Source organism: Thalassophryne amazonica, chromosome 21 (genome assembly GCF_902500255.1).
Source record: "Thalassophryne amazonica chromosome 21, fThaAma1.1, whole genome shotgun sequence".
In the NCBI taxonomy this organism is placed as follows: Eukaryota; Metazoa; Chordata; class Actinopteri; order Batrachoidiformes; family Batrachoididae; genus Thalassophryne; species Thalassophryne amazonica.
The window spans coordinates 2,227,980-2,251,665 of NC_047123.1; the positions used below are offsets into that span (position 1 = coordinate 2,227,980).

The 23,686-nt window shown below is 44.7% G+C and overlaps 1 protein-coding gene across 1 annotated transcript in view; it reads right to left on the minus strand.

Moving 5' to 3' along the window:
• The window catches only part of ankrd6b (ankyrin repeat domain 6b), a 23,912-nt gene extending 8,731 nt beyond the window's left edge, over positions 1–15,181 (minus strand). Inside the window, 8 exon segments of the mRNA XM_034161711.1 lie at positions 1,267–1,344; positions 3,172–3,270; positions 6,280–6,378; positions 7,313–7,411; positions 7,572–7,670; positions 10,749–10,849; positions 12,819–12,921; positions 14,579–15,181. Of these exon segments, the coding sequence (XP_034017602.1) occupies positions 1,267–1,344; positions 3,172–3,270; positions 6,280–6,378; positions 7,313–7,411; positions 7,572–7,670; positions 10,749–10,849; positions 12,819–12,921; positions 14,579–14,704 (804 nt within the window). The 5' untranslated portion in view covers positions 14,705–15,181.
• Between the last annotated feature and the right edge of the window lie 8,505 nt (positions 15,182–23,686).

A 23,686-nucleotide genomic window follows, 5' to 3' on the forward strand; every position in this document is an offset into this window, starting at 1 on the left:
TCCATTTTTTCTGAAAATTAAGTTAGATTCAAGGTTTATTTTAATAGGGCCAAAAAAATTAATAAACAAAACAAATTCAAAAACTAAATCTGAAAACCATAAAAACAGTGACTGTTTATTATACTCAAGTCCATGAATGACAGCATGTCAATCATTCTGAGGGCTTTGGGGGATGGTTCAAGGGTTTGGGGAGACGGCTAGAAATGTACTGCGTGTGACGTCTGGACAGAGGAGAGAAGACGAGGAGCGTTGATGGTGGAATGAGGAGGGAGATGAAAAAGAACAGAAATAAAGAGATGAAGAAACTCTGAGTACAAGCAGATGAACTGTAAGGTGAAGGGAGATGTGACAAAGATGAAAGAAAAGGACAATAGTGAGCTGTCCTTCAAGCTGCACAGTGAGGACAGAGACAAGGAGTTTCACTGATTAGTCAAACAAAGGGATAAAGCTAGAAAGGATGTGCAGCAGGTTGTGGTGATAAAGGATGCAGATGGTAATGTGCCGATAAGTAAGGAGAAGATGTTGAGAAGGTGGAGGGAATATTTTGAAGAGCTGATGAATGAACAAAATGAGAGGGAGGGAAGGATGGATAATGTGGACAGAATGAATCAGGAACCGCTTGGGATTAGTAAGGATGAAGAGTGTAAATGTGGTTGATCCAGATGACATTCCAGTGGAGAAAAGGAAAACATTAGGAGAGATGGCAGTAGATTTCTTAATAAAATCTTGGAAAGTGAGTGGAGACGAAGTCTAAGTGGTACTGATTTTTAAGCTGCAGTAATTACAGAGACATAAAGTTAATCAGCCACAGCATGAAGTTATGGGAAAGAGTAGTAGAAGCTAGGCTTAGAAAACAGGTGAAGATTTGTGAGCAGCAGTATGGTTTCATGTCGGGGAAGAGCACTACAGATGCAATATTTTCTCTGAGAATACTGATGGAGAAGTATAGAGATGTGTGTTTGTGGATTTAGAGAAAGCTTATCACAGGGTGCCAAGTCTGGAGTGGTAGAGAAGTATGTGAGGACAAGTACAAGGACAGTGTGGCAGCGGTGAGATGTGCAGTCGGAATGACAGACTCATTCAAGGTGGAGATGAGATTGAGTCTTTCTTTTGGATTTCTGACGTTTTAGAGTGGACGAGTAAAAACTACACAATGTTTTGACACAGGATCAAAAGTCTGTTCTACTTTTTCCTTGTTGCCTGAAAATATAGATTTGAACTTTGAAATTAACGTGTACTGGTCAAACTGGGCATTACTGGTTTTACCTGGGGTGCTTTCGTCAGGAGAAGAGCTACATCCGGGTTGTTGTGATCTCTGGCCAGATCCAGTGCTGTCTGACCCGCCTGCAGAACCACAGTCAGAAACGATCAGGTTATATATTGATTAGAAAAGACAAAAATATACATTTTCACACAAATACAAAGATTTACAGTTTAAAATGTTTGTGGAAATGCTTCAAACATCGTTTAAAACCCCTTAAAGCTTGATTTTTTTTTTTTTTTTTTTTTATTCTCCTGTCTGTCGATAACAAGGAGGTGGAAGGATGTCAACAAACTTTGACAGAAGATGTTCACAGGTCAAGAAGAGTTTTATTGATGGTGATCCTGCTCTTCATTTAAAAACAAAAACACCTGTCATTGTATCAATTAAACGTTCTTGCTTGATGACATCACAAAGATCTGATGCCTTCAGTCACTGGCAGAAGAAATACTGGTGAACTAGTCTTACCTACTGGGGGAGGTGATGGTGTAGTGGTTAGTGTTGGGCTTCAGACCAGAGGATCCTCGGTTCAAAACCCAGCCAGACTGGAAAATCACTAAGGGCCCTTGACAAGGTCCTGAAACCCCTTGTTGCTCCCATTGTGTAGTGAGCGCCTTGTATGGCAGCACCCTGACATCGGGGTGTGTATCTGTATGAACGGGTGAATGTGAGGCATAATTGTAAAGCACTTTGAACTTCTGATGCGGAAAGCACTTTACAAATGCAGTCCATTTACTCGAGTCAAGGTGGGTGCTCTTGGTGCCATTCTGATTTTAGAAAAGCTTTCACAACACTGACTATGTTTATATTGATTCTAATGTGTCTAAGTAGATAGAATCTGTATTTAAACAGTTCAACACCAAAATGATTGAAGACAATCATTTACACGATTTAAACCGTAATACATTCTTCTTCTTCTCCCAGCTGCTCCCATTAGGAGGTGCTACAGCAGATCAACCGTCTCCATCTCAGCCTGTCCTCTGTGTCTTCCTCTGTCTCACCAACCACCTGCATGTCCTCCCTCAGCACATCCATAATCATCTCTGCCCCTCCAGACGTCCTCATACAATACCACAGCTCTTCTCTTGGCACCCTGTCATAATCTTTCCCTCAGTCCACAAATGCACAATGTAACTTCTTCTGACCTTCTCTGTACTTCTCCATCAGTATTCTCAGAGCAAACATTGCATCTGTAGTGCTCTTCCTCTGCAAGAAACCATATTGCTGCTCACAGATCTTCACCTCCTTTCTTAGCCTAGCCTCCATGACTCTTCCCATAACTTCATGATGTGGTTGATCAGCTTCATGCCTCTCATCATGTCACAGCATCACTTCCTGGAGCACCTTTTATCAACAATTGGACCGCCTGTAGCAACTTCCTCTGGGAATGAATTGGTGCCTCTGCAGGAACAGATAATGCTGCACTGCAGCTCGCATCTGTTCCTCAGTGTTTTCAGTTCAAAACAAATATGGAAAAATGTAAGACAGATTTCACTATTTGTTTGTTTAAAAACAAAAACAAACGGTTGGTGTAAAAAAAATAAATAAATAAATAAAAGTGAGTTTTCTAGACTTTCACAGGACTCCTGCAGATGAGGAGCAGCTTTTTTCATATACAACTTTTCTTTACATTTTCTGAAGTAAATATCAGCTCCATGTTTCCCAACACATCTAATGACATTTTAGCATCTTGTACTCCCGTGGTTTCTGTTTGCTCCGCCCACTTCGTATATTTAGCTGTTTTTAGCTGTGTAGCCTGCCGATTTTAACGCTCAAACTCAATCCTGGACCGATCAAAACAATCTACAAACGGGTCTCGGGATAAAAAATGTTTGACTTCTCCTTTAAGTAGATGTAGCAGATGTGAGCAGATCTGAGGATGATGGTGACGTGAGGCTGCGAGCGCTCACGTTGTTGCAGATGCGGCTGTCTGCTCCGGCCTCCAGCAGCAGACGTACCGACTTCTTGTGATTCAGAGCAGCTGCCACATGGAGCGGAGTGTCTCCAGCCTGCAGGCGCGCACACACACACACACACACACAGAAAAAAAAGGTTTTTATTTTTAGTGTGTGTGTGTGGTGGGGGGGCTGAGTGCACGTTCAAAACTCAACAGAACCAACAACCAGACTTGTTCTGAGTTTTTTCTTTATTCTGAAGTTTGATTTGACCTAAAACAAAAAAAATGTCAGTCAATACCTCACTGAGGCACAAATCTGTGTCTGTGATGTTCGTTAGTTCGTCATTTTTATAGTCAACGTGTTCCATTACCTGAAGATGTACATTAAGATGTTGAAATTGTTAATATGTTTTTTTTTTCCAGCATATTATAAATCGCGTTGCTCAGTTATCATTTAGCTCATGCTAATGTAACAAAATCCCATTACCATTGCATTATGTGACACAAGCAAGTTTCCATGCTAATGTTAGCCTGTTAGCATTGTGTTGTTACATCAGCAAGTTTTCATGCTAATGCTAGCCTGTTAGCATTGTGTTATGCTACGTCAGCAAGTTTTCATGCTAATGTTAGCCTGTTAGCATTGTGTTATGTCACGACAGCAAGTTTTCATGCTAATGCTAGCCTGTTAGCATTGTGTTATGTTACATCAGCAAGTTTTCATGCTAATGTTGTTAGCTCAAACTAATGTAGTTTGTTCATGTAAATGGGGAATCTTCTTCACAGACTAAGGTTAATTATGGAGTTCCACAAGGTTCTGTGCTAGGACCAATTTTATTCACTTTATACATGCTTCCCTTAGGCAGTATTATTAGACAGCATTGCTTAAATTTTCATTGTTACGCAGATGATACCCAGCTTTATTTATCCATGAAGCCAGAGGACACACACCAATTAGCTAAACTGCAGGATTGTCTTACAGACATAAAGACATGTATGACCTCTCATTTCCTGCTTTTAAACTCAGATAAAACTATTATTATTATTGTACTTGGCCCCACAAATCTTAGAAACATGGTGTCTAACCAGATCCTTACTCTGGATGGCATTACCCTGACCTCTAGTAATACTGTGAGAAATCTTGGAGTCATTTTTGATCAGGATATGTCATTCAATGCACATATTAAACAAATATGTAGGACTGCTTTTTTGCATTTGGGCAATATCTCTAAAATTAGAAAGGTCTTGTCTCAGAGTGATGCTGAGAAACTAATTCATGCATTTATTTCCTCTAGGCTGGACTATTGTAATTCATTATTATCAGGTTGTCCTAAAAGTTCCCTGAAAAGCCTTCAGTTAATTCAAAATGCTGCAGCTAGAGTACTGACGGGGACTAGAAGGAGAGAGCATATTTCACCCATATTGGCCTCTCTTCATTGGCTTCCTGTTAATTCTAGAATAGAATTTAAAATTCTTCTTCTTACTTATAAGGTTTTGAATAATTAGGTCCCATCTTATCTTAGGGACCTCATAGTACCATATCACCCCAATAGAGTGCTTCGCTCTCAGACTGCAGTCTTACTTGTAGTTCCTAGGGTTTGTAAGAGTAGAATGGGAGGCAGAGTCTTCAGCTTTCAGGCTCCTCTCCTCTGGAACCAGCTCCCAATTCAGATCAGGGAGACAGACACCCTCTCTACTTTTAAGATTAGACTTAAAACTTTCCTTTTTGCTAAAGCTTATAGTTAGGGCTGGATCAGGTGACCCTGAACCATCCCTTAGTTATGCTGCTATAGACGTAGACTGCTGGGGGGTTCCCATGATGCACTGTTTCTTTCTCTTTTTGCTCTGTATGCACCACTCTGCATTTAATCATTAGTGATTGATCTCTGCTCCCCTCCACAGCATGTCTTTTTCCTGGTTCTCTCCCTCAGCCCCAACCAGTCCCAGCAGAAGACTGCCCCTCCCTGAGCCTGGTTCTGCTGGAGGTTTCTTCCTGTTAAAAGGGAGTTTTTCCTTCCCACTGTAGCCAAGTGCTTGCTCACAGGGGGTCGTTTTGACCGTTGGGGTTTTTATATAATTATTGTATGGCCTTGCCTTACAATATAAAGCGCCTTGGGGCAACTGTTTGTTGTGATTTATATTTAAGTCATACAATAATTACGGAAAAACCCCAACGGTCAATGACTTAAATATAAATCACAACAAACAGTTGCCCCAAGGCGCTTTATATTGTAAGGCAAGGCCATACAATAATTATATAAAAACCCCAACGGTCAAAACGACCCCCTGTGAGCAAGCACTTGGTGACAGTGGGAAGGAAAAACTCCCTTTTAACAGGAAGAGACCTCCAGCAGAACCAGGCTCAGGGAGGGGCAGTCTTCTGCTGGGACTGGTTGGGGCTGAGGGAGAGAACCAGGAAAAAGACATGCTGTGGAGGGGAGCAGAGATCAATCACTAATGATTAAATGCAGAGTGGTGCATACAGAGCAAAAAGAGAAAGAAACACTCAGTGCATCACGGGAACCCCCCAGCAGTCTATAGCAGCATAACTAAGGGAGCCAGCAACACTCAAGTGTCCTTCTTAATAAAAGTTTTAATGACTCACGGCAAGACGACAGGATCAGGAGCACAGACGCGTTTCGATTGTTAAGAAGGACACTTGAGTGTTGCTGGCTATATTTTTATAATAATAAAATTAATCATCAAGTTTGGTACAGTTTGCCACATCTATTTGGATACTTGGATTATTAATATCTATTTTTTGTCCTGTGATGTTTGAGACAGTGTCTCGATGGACAGATTAAAGGAACAAAAGCAAAAATGATCTCAAACTGTCCAGTTTCTGACCAACATGTCTGGAAGCTGGATTTCAATCAGATGACCTTCCTGGATGTTTTCTTCAACCTTGATCCCAAAGAACGCAGACCGTGTTCCAGAGGTCATCTGACTGGAAAAACAGAAGCACTGCTCTTCTGAAAGGTCAGGGTCAAAGGTTATGCGCATGTCCAGATAACGTTGCTGGTTGTTGGGATTTTAGGAAACATAAGATGAGCACTGAGCCAGTGAGTCTGAAGATGCACAGAAACATCTGGGAACGGTTGGTGATCTTCTGGTCCGTACTCACCAGGTTCTTCTCAGACACGGAGCAAAACACCCCCAGCAGGATCCGGATCACAGAAACATGGTTGTACCGAGCAGCCACGTGCAGACACGTATCACCGGCCTGGAAACAACAAAAATCCACTCAGCTAAACTCAAAACATTAAAGTGTGGTGATTTTCATAAATCATGTCACCAGGCTGGACTCGGTATTCCACAAAAAGAGCTGATTTAAAAAAAAAAACAGAAGTGATGATTTTGTTTCCTGTCAAAATAGTGGACAGTTACTGAGGCAATAATCCGGTCAAATCAGTTACTGAGGCAATAATCCGGTCAAATCAGTTACTGAGGCAATAATCCGGTCAAATCAGTTACTGAGGCAATAATCCGGTCAAATCAGTTACTGAGGCAATAATCCGGTCAAATCAGTTACTGAGGCAATAATCCGGTCAAATCTTAATTCTTGGACCCAAACCACCTGTCATGAAAATCAACATCCAAACCACAAAAATACACATCAACCAAGTTAACCTGTTTCAGCTTGTTTGATCACTTTGAGATGGGGGCGTGGTCAGGTTGTATTTGTCCCGCCCAGGTCTTCCCCATGTGCCACCCGGTTAGATGGAGTAAGCACTGCCAACATGGCAACATCCAGAGACGCACTATTCCTGGTTCAAACCACGAGTGACATCACGCCAGGTGTGTCCAGCGTGTAAACAGTCTGTGGTGGAGAAGTGATGCATCATAAGTGGAAGAGCCGACAGGATTCAGCTGCTCTTAGCGGCCGGAACAGTCGGGCTTCACGCCCGGCAACTCGACCGTCAGCCACGTCTGAGCTCTGCCAGCAGCCACACGGACGTTTCTGAAGATCATTTCATACACTTTGGTCCCTCTAAAATGGGACTCTGTCACCGTGCTGGAATTCCTGGGTGGTTATCTGATGTCATTACTGTCACGTTAACGCTGACCGGTTGTTGGTGCAGCTGAAGCTGACGGGCGGCGAAAGTCAAAGGACGGCTGAATGTTGTGAGAATGGTTTTAACGAAGGAGACCCTTACGTGGTTCTTGCTGTCGGGCCTCGACCCTCCCAGGAGCAACACCTTGGTGCTTTGAGTGTGACCGTTCTGACAGGCGAGGTGCAGCGCCGTGTTTCCTGCCTGAAGGAGGAGCAAAGGTGAAGACGCAGGAAGTCAGAAGCTTGATTTCTGGGCTGTCACATGACTTTATTTACTGATTTTCTCCTCCCTTCAGACATCGTCCACCTGATCACTTTTGATGAAGCTGTATTTGCAGCAGAGACCTGACCTGCATGCTCACCTTGTTTTTGGCGTGAACGTTGGCGCCGGCCTTCACCAGCAGTTTGACGGACTGGCTGAAGCCGTGCCAGGACACCTCATGGAGTGCGGTGTTCCCGTCCTGGAATAAACAGAAACAGAAGCCACGTTAAGAGCAGCCGCACTGACCCGCTCCACTTTGGCAAACTGGACTTCACGCGCTCAGAACCGCCGTTGTACGTCCAGACGGCGGCCGGCTGTGAACGCATTGATTACTGACCTGCAGACTCCTGACTGCAGCTTCTAAATGACTAACGTACTGCTAACGTAATGCTGAATATTTGACCAAACTGGCAACAGCACAGAGTCACTTAAAGCAGCAGATATCGAGGCTGTTATACCCTAAAAATGAAAATCTGACAAATCTGTGGTTTTCATTTTCCACTTCAACCCAAAATCAGATAAATATCCACTGATATAACTGTGAAAAACACCAAACTGTTATTATAAAACTGAGGAAATTATTTAATGGAGATACCAAAATAAATGTTTGTGTGTGATGTGCAAAATTCTCACAAATATAGACAGATTGATTGATAATATGAAATCAATGATCAAAGAATAGTAGTGATAGAAATTAGATCACGACTCCCACTGGATTCCAGTCACAATATGTACTTTCATTCTTTAAGTTCGACAGATATTTTGTCTTCAGCTCATCACGAGACCTTCATTCTTCATTCTTCTCTTATCTGCTGCTCAGGACAAAGTGCAGGGTTTCAGTCCCAGTGCAGGTTAGTCTGAGGCAGCTGAAGGTCGTGGTGTCAGAGCCGTGATTACAGTATTTACTGGATCTTAGTTAATATGTTTGTACAGATCAAAGTGTGAGCAAGAATCAGGAAATTAAATTAGACGGTGGAACTTTCCTCCTCCAAGTGAAGTTGCGGTAAAAAAAGTAAAAAATGAACAATTTGCATTCAGCAAACAGCTGAAACAATTTCAAATTACTGCGTTAATGAAGGTGTTTATTAGGAAAAAAAACACCTTCCACACTTCTTGTGGGTCAAAATATTGCAGCAAATTTGGAATATGATGACAGTAAACTGCAGCGATCTGTTTTCAGTTTGTAATTTCTTGTTTCATGAAAGACGCCTGAACACAAAGTCTGATCCAACGAACCTGGTTCAGGTGTTGAATAAATCATATTTTTGGGGACTGCGCGGTGGTTCTTCTAACACTTTACTTTGTTGTGGACATTAAGAGTTATGAGCCACTTATTTTCTCAATAATCAATCAATCAATCAATTTTTTTTATATAGCGCCAAATCACAACAAACAGTTGCCCCAAGGCGCTTTATATTGTAAGGCAAGGCCATACAATAATTATGTAAAACCCCAACGGTCAAAACAACCCCCTGTGAGCAAGCACTTGGCTACAGTGGGAAGGAAAAACTCCCTTTTAACAGGAAGAAACCTCCAGCAGAACCAGGCTCAGGAGGGGCAGTCTTCTGCTGGGACTGGTTGGGGCTGAGGGAGAGAACCAGGAAAAAGACATGCTGTGGAGGGGAGCAGAGATCGATCACTAATGATTAAATGCAGAGTGGTGCATACAGAACAAAAAGAGAAAGAAACACTCAGTGCATCATGGGAACCCCCCAGCAGTCTACATCTATAGCAGCATAACTAAGGGATGGTTCAGGGTCACCTGATCCAGCCCTAACTATAAGCTTTAGCAAAAAGGAAAGTTTTAAGCCTAATCTTAAAAGTAGAGAGGGTGTCTGTCTCCCTGATCTGAATTGGGAGCTGGTTCCACAGGAGAGGAGCCTGAAAGCTGAAGGCTCTGCCTCCCATTCTACTCTTACAAACCCTAGGAACTACAAGTAGCCTGCAGTCTGAGAGCGAAGCGCTCTATTGGGGTGATATGGTACTACGAGGTCCCTAAGATAAGATGGGACCTGATTATTCAAAACCTTATAAGTAAGAAGAAGAATTTTAAATTCTATTCTAGAATTAACAGGAAGCCAATGAAGAGAGGCCAATATGGGTGAGATATGCTCTCTCCTTCTAGTCCCTGTCAGTACTCTAGCTGCAGCATTTTGAATTAAGTGAAGGCTTTTTAGGGAACTTTTAGGACAACCTGATAATAATGAATTACAATAGTCCAGCCTAGAGGAAATAAATGCATGAATTAGTTTTTCAGCATCACTCTGAGATAATCATACATTAAGTGGCTCTAACAGATGAACCTACTGATAGCTGCTAAAAGTGCTAAATCCGTTAGCATACAACATTAAATAAGACGAGAATTTGACTTCATATTACAGCAGAGACATCTCAGATGAGCCGTGAGGATGTTTCATCACAACTACAAGCCGTATTATTCCAGATGTTTGTAATAAAATACACCAAACAGACACACAGTCTCCAGCATGGAGAGGACAACAAGCTAACGACGAGCAGTGGAGACGCTCCGCCCGGTGGCTGTCACTCAAAGCCACCACGCCCCCAAATTTACAGAACTTTGTCTGAAAATCTGTACAGACCAAAACCGTTTTTCGTACCAGGCTGTACACGTTTAATTCTGCTCTAAAGTTGGACATTTTAACATGGAGTCACATGAAAAGGTGCTCTGTTTTGGAACCAACCTCAAGTGGCCAGTCAACGAACTGCACATCGGCTTCATTTCTCATGGTGACAGGAATTAGGAACCAGGAGTCACTGGTTCCTAATTCCTGTTCTGGAATAAAGTGCAGCAGCGCTTTATTTTACCAAGTGTGTAAAATGTTCCAAATAAATAACAAACATGTGAAATTGTGAAGTTTGGACTTATTTTTAACAACTGAAATGACATTGTTTGTTATTACAGATACATTGATAGAAAAGTACCAGATCTCAATGGTACCAAACTCTTGTTCTGTCAACATTCATGTATTTAATTTAATCCACATTTTCACATTAACATTTGGCTTTAAAGATGATGTTTGTGACTTTTTTTACTGCACAAAAAACTGTAAAGCACAAAGAATAAAAGGATTTTGTCCTCAAAATTAAAAAAAAAACTGAGTGGAGGATCATTCTGGTGTTTATGGTTTTAATATTTAGTGTTCTGGTTAAGTTTGAATATTTCTCAGTAAAACTAAGAGGATTAACAAACTGCGTCTGTGACTATCTGTGTTAATGGATTTTAAAGTCACTGTCCTGTAAATGTGTGTGTGTGTACCCTGTCCTGCCTGTCCCGTGCACACCCTTCCTGGATGAGTGCGTTGATGACGTCACTGTTTCCCGCCACAGCAGCGCGATGTAAACGCCGTCTGTTCGCATCTGCGCACACAAACACAACGATCAGTAACAAAATCAATTAATCAATCACAAACGATATCAGTTATTCCAAACCAAATTAAAAAAAATTTATAAAATCAAGCTTTTTTAAATTTGTTCTTTATTTTCAAAGTAAAAACATATTTACAAACATCCAAACAAGTATTTTTTTTATTTTAGCATATTTTACAGATTAATTTCACTTTGAGAATAAAGACAATTTTTTAAATAGACACTGAATGTCATGAAATTGATGATATAACAGTATAATAATAAATAATATTACACTGCACAGTGAGATTATACTGTTCACAGATAATTCAAGAATAGATTCAATAGATTTTGATAAAATTTGGAGATAATTTTACATTTGTATTTGAACATAAACTATTAAACTTGACAAGATCAACAAAAAGTAAAGCCAGAAAAGTTTGTTTTTTCATTATTATTATCATTGTCATCATCTTTAGAGAAATTACATAAAGTTGATTTTCACAAATACTGGGAAAGAGTTGGTCCCATCCTGCAAAATGTAGAATAATGAGATAAATCTAAACATTTTAAAACTAAAGGGCACTGACAGGTGACTTCATTTCTGAATACATTTTATATAGGAAAAAAAATGGTCTGGTTATTGTTAATAAATTTTAAAAAATCAATAAATAAAAGTCCCAAAAAGGGCATGAGGCTCTTTAAAATATTTTTTCTCTAGAACAGACATTGTGATGTTTTCCTGACACGTGTGGATTTAAAAACAAGAGTGTTGTAGAGCACAAGATCGCCTGCTGGAAAAACGCTGCTTTGGTACGAGTGCAAGATACATTCTGATAACATTTCAAGGTATCTGATAGTTAATTTCAGAATTCAGACACCAACTCCTGAAACTGGCAGCGTCTACGTTTGTTCATAAAGGGCCATAACTAAATCACCACAACATCATCCCCCTTCAGGCCTTCGACCAGCGGAGGATAAAAACTAAACCATCTGCAGTTTAGCAAGTTCATAGTTTTCAAAACACCCTCTGATTGATCTTACAAAATAAAATAAAAATTTAAAGAATACAAACATTTGGAAAAGTGGATATAAAAATAAGACTTTTCTGCTGCGTGCACACGTCCCTTCATCTCAGTGAATGTGTTTCACCAATCAGAACATACATTTAAACCTCACACTGCTCTTTGGGAATCTCTCATTTCTAATTTAGATGTTATACACCCATCGTCGCCATGGTAACGCAATCTCCCATATGTCGCCCAAATCTTTCAAACTGGACTGGACACAGAAAAGGACAAATGTGGCTGAAAATATGCAAGAAGAAGAACTGAAGTAGTTTCTGTCAAGTTTTTGAGACATTCGATCGGACTGATCTACAAATCAGCAAAAACACTTCAATTCAGAGTGAAAAGACAGAAGCAGCTGACATTTATGCAGGAAGATAAATGAGATTATTCACATTCAGCAAAGACAGAGAGAGGAATGGAGGAGTGAGAGGAGGAGGAGGGCAGGAAGGAGGCAGCAGGAGCGGAGGAGGACTTTGTCCAGGGAAGGCGGGCCGGGGGGGGCTTCTGTTGCTTTGCTACAAACAGGGTGTTGCTAACCTCCGTGACTCGCCCTGATCCTCCAGGCTCTCTTCCAGCCCTCCTCCTCCGTCTTCTCCCCTCCTCCTCCTCTTCCTGCCTCAGTCGGCACTTCCTGCTCCCCCTCGGAGTGGAGGAAGTACTGCCGCCTGGCGTGGAGCTGACTGACCACAAAGAGTTCATTTGGCAACTGGGGTCATTTTCTGAGCACAAAGGGCACCTGCACGCTGATGACACGCCCACAAGGGGGCAGTCAAACGGGTCCCATTCCAGGCCGCTGGAGGTCATCAGACCACACGTGGAGCCTCAAAGCGTCGACGGGAACGTAAGACAAATGGCTGAGTGAAAAAAGATTGGACAGCTGAGGGCATGTGGTCGGGATCAGAGCGGGAGACTCACATCGTCCTGGATATCCAGGTCACAGCCGGCTCTGAGGAGGACCTGCACCACCTCCATGTGACCTTTGTAGGCTGCCAAGTGCAGCGGACTTCTGCCATACTGTGAAGACAAAGACACAAACCCAGAACCTGTAAACAAAACACGCAAAGCCACACAAAATAAACTATGGTGGCCATGAGGGGCCACAACAATCACAATGGAAGACAACATCGGTAAATGCAGAAAACATCAGTCTGATTTATAACAGACACAAAAGCACGGTGAGAAACTCAGAACAAGGAAATCAGATTCCTGCCCGGAGGAGCAGAACGGGATCAAAGCATTTGGAGTGCTGCGCGGCGCGGGTGACGAGCTGCAGGAAGCAGCCGGAACAGGAGCCGAGGTGTGAACACTTAAAAGCTCTCAGCACATCCTGAGTGCTGCATCCACCGTAAACGACAAAATAAACACTTCAAACATGAGATCAACAATCCGGCGGTGTTTGTCTGAGCACTTTAATTACAGATCAGGTGCCGCGTTACACCACAGTTATTATTTTGTACTTTGTTTGGGTGCGGCTCTGCCCGGCAGATTGAGTTACTCAGTGACGGCTTTGGAGGAGGAGAACACCGACCTCGTGGGAAGAAGGAAGCCATTGTTGTTATCACACTGACGTCTGTGGGCCTGCAGGACACTTTGTCACATCTGGTTTCAGACTGACCCAGGATCTGTCTGTGGGCCTGCGGGACGCTTTGTCACATCTGGTTTCAGACTGACCCAGGATCTGTCTGTGGGCCTGCGGGACGCTTTGTCACATCTGGTTTCAGACTGACCCAGGATCTGTCTGTGGGCCTGCGGGACGCTTTGTCACATCTGGTTTCAGACTGACCCAGGATCTGTCTGTGGGCCTGCGGGACGCTTTGTCACATCTGGTTTCAGACTGACCCAGGATCTGTCTGTGGGCCTGCGGGACGCTTTGTCACAGCTGGTTTCAGACTGACCCAGGATCTGTCTGTGGGCCTGCGGGACGCTTTGTCACAGCTGGTTTCAGACTGACCCAGGATCTGTCTGTGGGCCTGCACGATACTGTGGCACTATGATGACTGCAGAAGAGACTGTGATCTGTACTGAGAGAGCAGGTTGAAATGAGCCTGGAGAGGTGGAGATAGGCACTGGAGGGAATGTGAATGAAGGTCAGTAGGTGTCATCCTCAGTGGGACATGGCAACATGAAACTAAGCACACGCTCACTTCATTTTCGTAGAATCTAGAAACTGTTCAAAAATGCTGCTGCTTGTACAGGACGGTGCGTCTGCTCGCTCCTCCGGCGCTGCGTTCCTGCTGTGTTCTCAAGCTGTGTGAGTCACACGGCTCAGTGACACAATAGATGGAAAATGAGAACAAATGATAAATATGTACCGCAAAAAACAAGGATAAAGCCTGTTGGCATGGGGGGGGGTATTAACTTTGTCTTTGCATTCACGCTGTCATGATCACAAGGCATCAGGACTATGTGGACCATGGGCCCACCCGTGTGTCGGTAACCTGACTACGGACCCACCCGTGTGTCGGTAACCTGACTACGGACCCACCCGGGTGTCGGTAACCTGACTACGGACCCACCCGGGTGTCGGTAACCTGACTACGGACCCACCCGGGTGTCGGTAACCTGACTACGGACCCACCCGGGTGTCGGTAACCAGACTACGGGCCCACCCGTGTGTCGGTAACCTGACTATGGACCCACCTGGGTGTCGGTAACCTGACTATGGACCCACCTTGGTGACTGCGACTTTAGCGCCCTTGTTGATGAGTTGAACCACATTGTCGGCTTGTCCTTTGTGTGAAGCTACAAGGAGGCGCTCGGACAGTACGAGGACCTCAGTCGCATCCTGCTGGCTCATGAAGCAGAACAGTTGATGCTGCTGTCTCCAGACGCGGTGCTTCTATGGTAGGCGGGCCGTGGACTCTGGTTGTGTCTAACTCATGGTGGACTCTGTAACAGAGGGTGACACGATGCCTGAGCTGGAGGTGATTCCACGTCTGCAGATCCGTGGCTACAAACGGTGTGAGGTTCCAGGATTCCACCCCTTCATCCTTTCCGCTGCAGGGAAAGAACAGGAAACGCATGGAGTAAAAATACAGGACACTCAAACAGGAAGACAGATGTAAGGGGCGGAGCCAACACATGGACATTTAACAGAGTTCGGACATAATACGCCTGCTCTGCAGTGATGAACATGTTTTATTGATTTAGTATTGGTTTTCCATCCCGGAACACTTGGATCTCATGTTTTTTGTTCTATTCTACCATGAAGCTGTGACACAGCCTCTTCAATCACAGCCGCTGAAGCTGCTCACTCAGAGATGTACTGCTTGTCTTGGTGGCTTCCCTCACTCATTTCCTTTGTGCAAAATCAACTTTTACATAATGTCTCCACAATTCTGTGTTTTAAGATGAATTTCTGTCACAGCTTAACACCTCTGTGACATAACCCTGAGAATGTTACACACACACACACACACACACACACAAATCTATACAGCGATTTTCCATCTGAAAATCACTAAGGGCCCTTAAACAAGCTCCTTAATCCTCAGTTGCTCCCAGTGTGAAAAAGTGGGTTCATTTATTGCAGGGTCACTTTATCTTGATTAACATATTGATTGTGAACATTCCTGGATTTAACTTTCTTCCATGGCTTTCCACCTGATTTATGTAGCCAGAGAGGAAATCCTTCTGTTGTATGCTGCCATCTAGTGGAGACACTGCTGTATGAGTTAATCAGCTAACAGAATATTTATTCGACTGTCTTGCTTAATGAATTTGCTGAATGTGTCGCCTTAATCATTATCAGAAAAATTGCCCCTCCTGAGAGTTTTTCAGGAGCCGCCACTGGGGAGGGGCGTCAAGACCAGTCGACAACCTGTGGTGCTGAAAAATGAAACCAAGACAGAAGTGCCAAAACCTGCAGTTCCTTGACTGGCCACTTGAGGCTGGATCCAAAATCAATTGAATCTCCATAGAAACGGAACATAGAACAATTATGCACAGAAATTATACGAATATTAATATATTATAATTATATTAATATTATAATTAGGGATGTGGTCTATTTGAGTGACAGCTAGGCATTTGCTACCTACACTGCCAGCGGAGAGAAGACTGCTAGCTTGTTTCTGAGCATTGTCTGACAAATATCTGAAATAGGGTTTCTATGTGAATATTTGTACCAGCTGATCATCTAAGAAATCTGTGCTCCAGTACTTTCGGTGAGGAAAATTTTAGTATTATGTCATTTGTATGCAAATACTAATTAGTAGCTATTGATAGTGAAGTGATATTAGCTACGCTGATACTACCATGGTTACTGAGATATGTCAGTCAGTTTTTAATACCGCCATCCATTAGAGCCTTCACCCAGTCTGCAAATATACAAATAATGAATGTTTATGAATTCAATGGTATGAATTAAATATTCATTCCATTGAAAGAATGTAAAAATATTCATTATTTGTTTTATATAACGGCTAAAATAGATCCTTGTCATTTGATATTTATTAATTTATAAACAACAGAAAAGGGACTTACATTTGGTGTTCCACTGCTGCTAAAGTCCAAATTGTAACGTGTAGTCCAGTGATGCTGTGCACTGACTTCAGACTTCCATAAAAAAAGAAAAAAAAAGACTTTATGTAGTTCCTCAGTCCAGCCAAAAATCACTTCAGATTTCATCTAAATAGTTCTTCACGTATACAGACGACTTACAGCGGAGTGTATTTGTGCGTGTGTGTGTGTGTCACTAGAATTAGCAGCGTCAGTTAGCTCAATCAAATTGTCTCGGGGAGTCGTTTACCCCTGCACGCGCGCGCACACACACAAACAACTTGGTCAGCGCTTGTGCGTGCGTGTACTACCAAAAAAAAAAAAAGACTGCGTACGTCCTCAGTGCAGCAAAAAAAAAAAATCACGTCAGAAATTAGTCCAGCTTTTCATTCTAACTTCCTACTAACAGCCTCCAGACAGTGCAGTGGATTTGTTTTGTGTGTGCGTCCGCTTTGTGTCTGCACGCACGCAAGCACATATGCGCGTGTGAGTGTGCGTGTGTGCGCACACACGTGCAGATTACAATGGTACCAAACATATGGAACCAAATTTGCACTCTAAATGGAACCAAACTGCACTCTAAATGCAATGCAACACAAATGGGACGAATAACCCATGTCATGTGACATACAAAGCACCAATCAAATGACAAGGATCCACTCAGCTGTTATATAAAACACACTAATCACCTGAACCAGGTAACCTTGTTAATCTTAGCTAGCTGGGTCACCTTGTCGTGGAGTTTTTTAGAAGAAAGTTCTTACTCACCAGACATGAGTCTAAGTTTTCTTGCTGCTCAATCATAAAATCTATTCCTTAACAGTGTCCACAAAAATCAGAGAGTTGAAGTCCCAAAGCAAGCAGTTTTTATTTTGCAGGCAAAAGGAAGCAGTACATAGAATCCACGTCACAAAAATCACCACGATCGCTTCAAGGAATTTACACTGGACAATGCATTTTCTACACTTCAGCTATAAAATGTAACTCCACCCAAAACCAGTGGTCCTTGCAACTCTGCATTTTTTTACACCAATCAAAACAGTTGTTTATGATTTCATTATGCAATGATGCAAATAAGCTCATTCTTGGAATGCCCCCGTCAGTGGGGTCACTCTCTGTCAACAAGCAGGTGATCATAGATCATAGGTGATCATCATCATGAATCATAGAGATTTAGCCCTCAGTGAGTCCCAGGTTTTTAATCCAATATTCATTGTCTTTACAGATTGTTTTCTTATAATTTCCTTAAAAAAAAAACATCCATTTTGCACAAACATATTTTCTGTTAAACATCTGTTCAGTGCCATCAGAAGTACACAATATAATCCATCCATTTTCTTCCGTTTTATCCGGAGTCGGGTCGGGGGGCAGCAGCTCAAGCAAAGCCGACCAGACCTCCCGATCCACACACACCTCCCCCTGCTCCTCCAGGGGAACCCCAAGGTGTTCCCAAGCCAGCCGAGAGATGTAGTCCCTCCAGCGTGTCCTGGGTCTTCCCCGGGGCCTCCTCCCAATGGGACGTGCCCGGAACACCTCTCCAGCGAGGCGTCCAGGGGGCATCCGGAAAAGATGCCTGAGCCACCTCAACTGACTCCTTACGACATGGAGGAGCAGCGGCTCGACTCCGAGCTCCTCCCGAGTGACCGAGCTCCTCCCGAGTGACCAAGCTCCTCACCCTATCTCTAAGGGAGCGCCCAGCCACCCTGCAGAGGAAACTCATCTCGGCCGCTTGTACTCGCGATCTTTGTCATGAGCCAAATCTCATGACCATAGGTGAGGATCAGAACGTAGATCGATCGGTAAATTGAGAGCTTTGCCCCCCTACTCAGCTCTCTTTTCATCACTGCAGATGCTGCACCGATCCGTCTATCGATTTCACGCTCCATCTGTCCCTCACTCGTGAACAAGACCCCGAGATGCTTAAACTCCTCCACTTGAGCAAGGACACTCCACCGACCTGAAGAGGGCAAAGCACCTTTTTCCGGTCGAGAACCATGGCCTCTGATTTAGAGGTGCTGATCTTCATCCCGGACGCTTCACACTCGGCTGCAAACCGCCCCAGTGCACGCTGAAGGTCCTGATTTGACGAAGCCAACAGAACCACATCGTCCGCAAACAGCAGAGACAAGATTCTGTGGTTCCCAAACCAGACCCCATCTACACCCTGGCTGCGCCTGGAAATTCTGTCCATAAAAATAATGACCAGAACCGGTGACAAAGGGCAGCCCTGGCGGAGGCCAACATGCACTGGAAACAGGTTTGACTTACTACCGGCAATGCGAACCAAGCTCCTGCTGTGGTCGTACAGGGACCGGATAGCCCTTAGCAAAGGACCCGTACTCCCGAAGCACCCCCCACAGGGTGCCCCGAGGTACACGGTCGAACGCCTTCTCCAGATCCACAAAACACATGTGGACTGGTTGGGCGAACTCCCATGAACCCTCGAGCACCCGATGGAACGTGTAGAGCTGGTCCAGTGTGCCGCGACCAGGACGAAAACCACATTGCTCCTCCTGAATCCAAAGTTCGACCATCGGTCGAATTCTCCTCTCCAGTACTCTGGAATAGACCTTACCGGGGAGGCTGAGGAGTGTGATCCCCCTATAGTTGGAACACACCCTCCGGTCCCCCTTCCTAAACAGAGGGACCACCACCCCGGTCTGCCAATCCAGAGGCACTGTCCCCGATCGCCATGCGATGCTGCAGAGGCGTGTCAGCCAAGACAATCCCACAACATCCAGAGACTTAAGGTACTCAGGACGGAGTTCATCCACCCCAGGAGCCTTGCCACCGAGGAGCTTTCTAACCACCTCGGTGACTTCGGCCTGGGTAATGGATGAGTCCGCCTCTGAGTCCCCAGTCTCTGCTTCCTGTTCGGAAGACGTGATGATGGGATTGAGGAGATCCTCGAAGTATTCCTTCCACCGCCCGACAGCATCCCCAGTCAGGGTCAACAGCTCCCCACCCGCACCGTAAACAGTGCTGGTGGAGAGCTGCTTCTGCCTCCTGAGGCGTCGGACGGTTTGCCAGAATCTCTTCGAGGCCGACCAATAGTCCTCCTCCATGGCCTCCCCGAACTCCTCCCAGACCCAAGTTTTTGCCTCTGTGACCGCACGGACTGCGGCATGCTTGGCCTGCCGGTACCTGTCAGCTGTCTCCGGGGTCCCACCTACCAACAAAGATAAGTAGGACTCCTTCTTCAGCTTGACGGCATCCCTTACCACCGGCGTCCACCACCGGGTTCGGGGATTGCCGCCGCGACAGGCACCAGAGACCTTGTGACCACAGCTACGAGCGGCCGCATCGACAATGGAGGTGGAGAACATGGTCCACTCGGACTCCATGTCTCCAACCTCCCCCGGGATCTGGGAGAAGCTCTCCCGGAGGTGGGAGTTGAAGACCTCGCTGACAGAGGGTTCCGCCAGTCGTTCCCAGCAGACCCTCATGATACGTTTGGGCCTGCCAGGTCTGACTGGCTTCCTCCCCTCCCAGCGAATCCAACTCACCACCAGGTGGTGATCGGTCGACAGCTCTGCCCCTCTCTTCACTCGAGTGTCCAAGACACGTGGCCCAAGGTCAGATGATACGACTACAAAGTCGATCATCGACCTCCGGCTCAGGGTGTCCTGGTGCCACGTGCACTTATGGACACCCTTGTGCTTGAACATGGTGTTCGTGATGGACAAACTGTGACTAGCACAGAAGTCCAACAACTGAACACCACTCGGGCTCAGATCGGGGAGGCCGTGCTTCCCAATCACGCCCCTCCAGGTCTCACTGTCGCCGCCCACATGGGCGTTGAAATCCCCCAGGAGAACAATGGAGTCCCCAGTCGGAGTGCTATCTAGTACCCCTCCCAGGGACTCCAGGAAGGTCGGGTACTCTGCACTGCTGCTCGGCCCGTAGTCCGAGACAACGGTGAGAGACCTGTCCCCGACCCGAAGGCGTAGGGACGCGACCCTCTCATTCACTGGAGTGAACTCCAACACATGGTGACTGAGATGGGGAGCAACAAGCAATGCGACCCCAGCTCTCCGCCTCTCCCTGTGGGCAACGCCAGAAAAATGAGAGTCCAGCCCCTCTCCAGGAGTTGGGTACCAGAGCTCAAGCTGTGCGTGGAGGTGAGCATGACTATCTCTAGTCGGTATCTCTCAACCTCCCGCACAAGCTCAGGCTCCTTCCCCCCCAGCGAGGTGACATTCCACGTCCCAACAGCCAGGGGCTGTGAGCATGGACTGGGCCACCGGGCCACCCGCCCTTGACCGCCACCCAATCCTCTCTGCACCCGACCCCCATGACCCCCTCTGTAGGTGGTGAACCCACAGGAGGGCGGGCCCATGTTGCTCTTTTGGGCTGAACCCGGCCGGGCCCCATGGGTTAAGGCCCAACCACCAGGCGCGCGCACGTGAGCCCCAACCCCGGGCCTGGCTCCAGGGTGGGGCCCTGGCTCCGCCATACTGGGCGACGTCTCGGTCCTTGATTTTTTACTGGTCATGGAGGTTCTGAACTGCCCTTAGTCTGACCCGTCACCTAGGACCTGTTTGCCTTGGGAGACCCTACAATGGGCACAAAGCCCCCGACAACATAGCTCCTAGGATCATCCGGGTACGCAAACTCCCCCACCACGATAAGGTGGCAGCTAGAGGGGGAGCAATATAATCCTTTTCTGACAATTCATATAAGTTCTTCATTAGCACACCTTTCTTTCAACAAAAGATTACACAACAACCTCCACATATCTGCACGTTTGGGCTTCATTAGTTCCTCTCAGGTCATGCCAGTCTTGCCTAAGCTCCACCCCTTTAGGCACTTGTAGGTAAGCCTGGAGTTGGGCGGAGTCAGGGGCTGCCATGATGGCCACATCCAAAACCAGCTGTAGGTTCAAACCTGCTCTTCAGAAAACCCCGTCAGTGACATCACGGAGGGATTGTCCAGGGTTTTTACAACTGGGGGGGGAGCTAACAAATATGAAATGTGCAAATGTGGTCGGTCAACAGCGAATAGAAAAGCTCAGATCGGAGCACACAGAGGGAGTGTTTCATTCTCTGTGCTGCGCCTCAGAAAGCGTCACACAGAAAACAGCTGACGGCTGATGATTTCATGCTTAAACGATTAAGATGTTGTTTACAAAATAACATTTATTTCCACTTTGAGCTCAATGAGCATGAATTGTTTAGTTTAATTTTTTAGTTATTGCCTAAATAAGCCAGAATGTAATTATTAATATCTGATAAAACATGAAAGTCGGGAGGTTTGTATTTTCCACAGTGACTAAAACACACTGAAACACTCCTGTAGGTTGGCTTTTTTTTCTAAACAAATCATTAAAATGAACTAATCCTGCCTCAGAATCCCAAAAATCATCCACTTTTTTTTCTGTAATTAGCTGTTCTTGACCTGTAGAATCCAGACACGGGTCCAAACAAGATGTTGGTGTTGAACTCATGTGGTTTACTGACCTCATGTGGCATCAAACAGCAACGTGCAGGTTCAGATAACATTTAAAATCACGATGGTCCTGCAGTCATTACGTAACTAAACACACAGAAACCCGGTGAATCTGTGTTCTGTTAACCTAGCGAGTCCAGGAGACAAAGGTGACTAAGTGACTTTAACTCCAGCGGATCCACTTTTTAAATCCCGGAAACATGAGGATCAGACTTCAGTCCACCACAGATGTCGGGACTCATTAAGAATTTTTTTTTTCAGTCTCAAATTTCACTGAACATCTTTTCTGTCCTGAGAAAATCCAAGTAAATTAAATTACGTCGCTCTTAAATGACAGCGTCACGGCGCAGCTGCTTCTATTAAAAAACAACAAAAAAAAAAACCTTTTTACTGGAGTCAGAACTAAAGCCTGAGATTTAATCTGACTTCACTCTTCTTGGAATGTTCTCGGAACACCGCAGCCGGCTTTGTGATGATGTCACCTCTCACGGACTGTCTCATTAACCAATCAATCAAATCACTGCACTCTGTAATGGATCAATTAGAATCCTGTTTTCAGGATCATTCCATGGATCTGATCACTTCTTTCCGGGTCCAGATCCTAATAATCCATCAGAAATGATCCTGCAGTCTGTCCCTGAGAGGTCCAACCATCACAGTGCAGATACCATCTGCAGCATCTTCTCAGACTCTGCAGCTAATTAACCTTTGTGAGTTAGGATGGAGGTCAGGTCAAATGTCACGGGCTCACATTTCTAATGATCTCACTCACAAATGAGGTGAATGGTGTGCAACATCTTGTGAGGGGAAGGTCTCATGTTACCTTCAGGGTGTGGCTGCATCCTCTGCTCATCAGATTCAGGACTGTGGACAGGAAGCTGAGGCGGGTCAGGACACTTCAGAAACACGTCCACGTCTCCTCCCGTTGGACGCTCTGCCGGTCTGAGACCCTTTAGGAAGACATTCCATGTGGAGTAGGAATGCGGTGGGAGTCCTCGGAGGACCGTGACATCCTCCTAACACTCAATTTGGACTTTTATAAAAGTCTTTTCTGAGGATGTCTTCAGTCAAACTCAGGAGATCCATAATGTCCGAAACACTTTCACTCAGATTCTTCTTCTTCTTATTATTATTATTATTATTATTTCAGATCCATCACTGAGCAGCTAATCACTGGAGAGAAAACAGCAGATTTCAGCGAGTCTGAACAAGAAGACGGATTAAAGAGGACGGATTATTTTTTATGTCATGACCACAAATTACAGTTTTGTTCTTTTGTAAACTGTACAGCTATAAAACTATTTCATGGTCTGTAATCATGCTGTAGGATCCGTGAAAAACATCTGTCCATCACCACAAACCTGATTCATTTCTAAATGACAGCTCACGACTCGGGAACATTTACTTCTGAAACACGCCGACATTACAAACTCTGATAAGAACGATTCCAACATATCAGCAAAAAACGTAATCAGAAAAATTCTCCACTTTGCAGAAGATGATATTTGTATCAGGATATGGTCACTTTCATGTAAAGGGGACCTAATTGTGTCACAGGAGTCAAAATAAAGTTCATGTTAAATAGAAATCTGTTTCTCTGAACTCTGCGTTCATGGGTCCAAATGTCCCGTCTCAGTCTGTCCCCTCACTCTGTTAACTGGGACGGGACAAACCTTTTGAACAAAGAGAGGTCACGTTTTGCAACATTGTATCTAGTTTAACCCTTTTAAAAACAGGTCAGGCATTTTGGTGAGGAGGAAACTGTAAAAAGGAATAAATTTGATGTGGTTTTATTTATTTATTTATTTTTATGATTTTTGTATTGGAGGAC